The following is a 3,735-nucleotide window of genomic DNA, read 5'->3' as shown; positions in this document are numbered from 1 at the left end:
GAGATATGGGTCAGCCAGTCTAAACAAGAATTCCTATTAAAATGTTAGTTGAGTTCCTCTTATACGAGATTTACTTAGGAGAAATATTTCCAGGACAAAAAGCCTGACTGAGACTAAACTGTCCTGCAGGATATTCAAGCAGGGTGCTGAAAATACATGGCTATGGAATGATAATTTGTTCCTGTAGTTTGTGGCACTGTCCACTTTCTTTCCTTCCCATATGGCATTTCCAGAAGCATTTCACAGCTGGATGTTCATGTCACTGTCTATATATGCACGTTCTCCTATTGTTACAAGAGCGAAAAGATTTCCTGGCCAAGGATTGCCTGCATTGCGAACAGGCACCTGCGGACTCCTTCGGCTTTGTACCTGCAAGATGAAATTTAGAGATTGACAGCTTGGCTTCCTGAGCTGTCCATAGCTCAGGATGGATTTTTGTACTCTTAGATTTTGGACTGCCAGAAACCTTTCTAATTTTAGAGTTCTTCGTGCTTTTTTTTGTGTGTGTGTGTTAATTCATAGTTTTCATAATTATTTCTGTTGTCTATTGGTAATTTCTTTAGGTGGGGTGAGGGGAAATCTTACCTTGAATCAGAACGGGTTCTTTGAGAGTCTGGTTTTTATGATGCAGCCTTGCCAGGTACTTGTGATTGTCTTGAAGTTTGAGTCCTGAGAAAATAGTTCTACTTGACCTTCAAGGATATGGTTTACAAAACCCTTAGTTTTTTACATTTGTTGAGTTGTATTAGCGTACGCGTAATGGCATGCAATACACCCACACTTCCTCCAGGAAGGGCAAGAAAGACCTTTTAGATTTGATGAGTGGACTTTCAAGGACAGACTGCCTACACATAGTTAGTCAAGAAGGAAAAGTTCCATGCTGCTCATTCAGCAAGGGTTTCTGGTACGTTACTGATGTTGCATGCACTAGTGTACAGACAGTGTGGCATTGCAGAGTGTCGTCTTTTAAGCAGAGGACCTTGCTCTGTCACTGTCAAAGCAGAGTATGTCAGCCTCTTTGGAGTCCTTGCTGGTACTGTCTGCTTTGTTTCCATCAACCTGATTACAGATCCATATGGTGATAACGCTTTTAAATACTGCTAACCTCTGCAGTGGCACTAGTGAGGTTCACAACCTTAGCAGAAATCCTGATTTCACTTGAGTTTTCATCAGTGCTTGGTCATCCTGTGTCATCCTACACCTGTCTCCTTTGTCTTCTATTTGTGCAGTGTTAGAACTGCCATTGAATGTTGACAACTTTTGTCTGACTCCTCAGATTGTAGCTTGGTCTTAATGCACTGTTACAGGTATTTGGCTAGTGTGCCCCACCTTCTTCAGTGACATAAAGGATTATTAGGCTTAGGGGATTATTCCAAGTCAGGTATTGGGATGCCTCATGTCTCTCTTAGCAGCCAGCATCCCCAAATCTGGTGCCAGCAAGGCTAACCCTTGGGGCTAGTATGACTGTATTAAGGTTTGTAAATCTCCCAAGGAGATGTTCAGAGATAGCTTTCCTGAAGTGTGTTGTGGAATGACAATCTGTTTTCTAGCAGGACCCTCTGCCTGGAGGGCCACGCTCACCAAAGGCAACTTTGTCATTGACTTCCGTGCTGTCTGAGGAATCCCAGGGAATGTAAATGTAATAGTTACTGCATACTAAAAATGCTTCAAGGTGGGAAGGACAGCATGTGTGCAGTAATAATCGAGTTCACTTACAGGCAGTGCGTTTCAAAGAACTTGAAATGAATGACTTGCATTTGTGCAGTATCTGATCATTAGTACTGCCTACATAGTCATCCTTGGAACATTTTACAGTCACAACTGAATTGTTATGTGACTATCTTGAGATGAATCAATTCATCCTCATTTCACAGATAAGACAGTGGACAAAAGAGATTAGAACTTCTAATTTGAATCGGCAACTTAATTAGGACTAGAGTTGAGAAGTTCCTCGACTGAAGGACTTCTGTCTGTGCCAGTGGATCCTTGTCCTTTTCTAATGTACCTCTATATCCGCCAGCTTGCGTTTACATCAAGTTTAGTTCTCTCCTCCTCCCGAGTTGTTTGTTCTGTTCAAAGCACAAAATTTCGAACAAAACTTGGATCTACACAGTTTCAACATTTATTTTTCTTTCTTTATGAATTGAGCATTGTTAAGGCAAGATTTTTTTTAACATCGATCAGTTCTGTGAAACAGTAAAATGTTCTTTGTCCATATGAAATCTTAATTTCCAATGTGGGCAAGATAAACAAGCCCTGGTTTGTTTTGATAGCGATTAATAAGCTGCTATTGCAAACTCAATGTTTGCGTGTTCCGGCAGTCCTGATTTGTAGATTAACTTCTCTCACTCATTCATGTGGGGTTTTTTTTTGACTATGAATAGCACAAAATGTTCTGAAGTGTTCAAGTAATAGAAATAGCCCTGATCCCTTTATATGAATCAAAAACTTTACTTCTGTTGTTATTTCTTGTTCATCGTTCACAAAATAAGGGGTTTCTAATCTTTTTTTCTCTACAGGAATGATATTTTTGTATTCCTGTTAAGCACAAGAGCTGGAGGCTTGGGCATTAACCTTACAGCTGCAGATACGGTAGGTGAAGTTTCATAAAGTAATACAGAATAAAAAATCAGCTTACTGATATATAGTTTTCAGTGTAAATATTTCTTTGCTTTTCCTGCCTTATACGCCTCCAACCACCATTTTTCCCAAGGTGCTCATCTTCTGCCTTGCAGCCTCACGATTAATGTAGGAAAATTGGTCTTTCTGTGTGAATGCTGGCACTTTTAGCCATGCTGATCAATATTTTTTCAGCACTGCTGTTCCTAGGATCATAGAGTGGTTTAGGTTGGAAAGGACCTTGAAGATCATCGAGTTCCAACCCCCTTGCCATGGGCAGGGACACCTCCCACTAGACCAGGTTGCCCAGGGCCACGTCCAGCCTGGCCTTGAACACTTCCAGGGATGGGGCCTCAACAGCTTCTCTGGGCAACCCGTTCCAGTGCCTTACAACCCTGAAAGTGAAAAATTTCTTCCTAATGTTTAATGTAAACCTGCCCTCTTCTACTTTAAAGCCATTCCCCCTTGTCCTATCATTACATGCCCTAGTAAAAAGTCCTTCCCCAGCTCTCCTGTAGGCCCCCTTTAGGTACTGGAAGGCCTCAATAAGATCTCCCCAGAGCCTTCTCTTCTCCAGGCTGAACAGCCCCAGCTCTTTCAGCCTCTCCTCATAGGAGAGGTGCTCCAGCCCTCAGATCATCCTCGTGGCCCTCCTCTGGACACGCTCCAGCAGGTCCATGTCCTCCTTATGTTGGGGACTCCAGAGCTGGATGCAGTACTCCAGGTGGGGTCTCACAAGAGTGGAGTAGAGGGGCAGAATTACCTCCTTTGACCTGCTGGCCACACTTCTGATGCAGCCCAGGATATGGTTAGCATTCTGGGCTGTGATTGCACCTTGCTGGCTCATGTTGAGCTTAATGATAATAATTCACATAATGAAATTGCATAACCTTGTTTACTTTGCTCATGTTTACAATATAGTACTATCTCAATGATAAAGTTGTGGAATATTGGACACTTGGTACACAATTTTTGGTTGCAATTGGAAATACCTTCCTTCTCCCCACATACTTCAGTACCAGAGTCCAGAAAGGAGTTGGGTGAATGAAGGGGTCTACAAATGCAAATGACATTTTCATACAGTGAATGCTGTTTCATGTATGACTCTTTGCTTTT

The 3,735-nt window shown here is 42.1% G+C and overlaps 1 protein-coding gene across 1 annotated transcript in view; it reads left to right on the top strand.

Annotated features, from left to right (window-relative positions):
• The window catches only part of INO80 (INO80 complex subunit), a 58,436-nt gene that overhangs the window by 47,015 nt on the left and 7,686 nt on the right, over positions 1 to 3,735 (top strand). Inside the window, exon 28 of the mRNA XM_009895684.1 lies at positions 2,520 to 2,592. Within this exon, the coding sequence (XP_009893986.1) occupies positions 2,520 to 2,592 (73 nt within the window). The remainder of the gene's footprint in view (positions 1 to 2,519; positions 2,593 to 3,735) is intronic.

This window comes from Charadrius vociferus, unplaced genomic scaffold (assembly GCF_000708025.1).
Source record: "Charadrius vociferus isolate BGI_N301 unplaced genomic scaffold, ASM70802v2 scaffold111, whole genome shotgun sequence".
In the NCBI taxonomy this organism is placed as follows: domain Eukaryota; kingdom Metazoa; phylum Chordata; class Aves; order Charadriiformes; family Charadriidae; genus Charadrius; species Charadrius vociferus.
The sequence above is the reverse complement of the archived record's forward strand: the minus strand, read 5'-3'. Positions and strand labels throughout refer to the sequence as shown.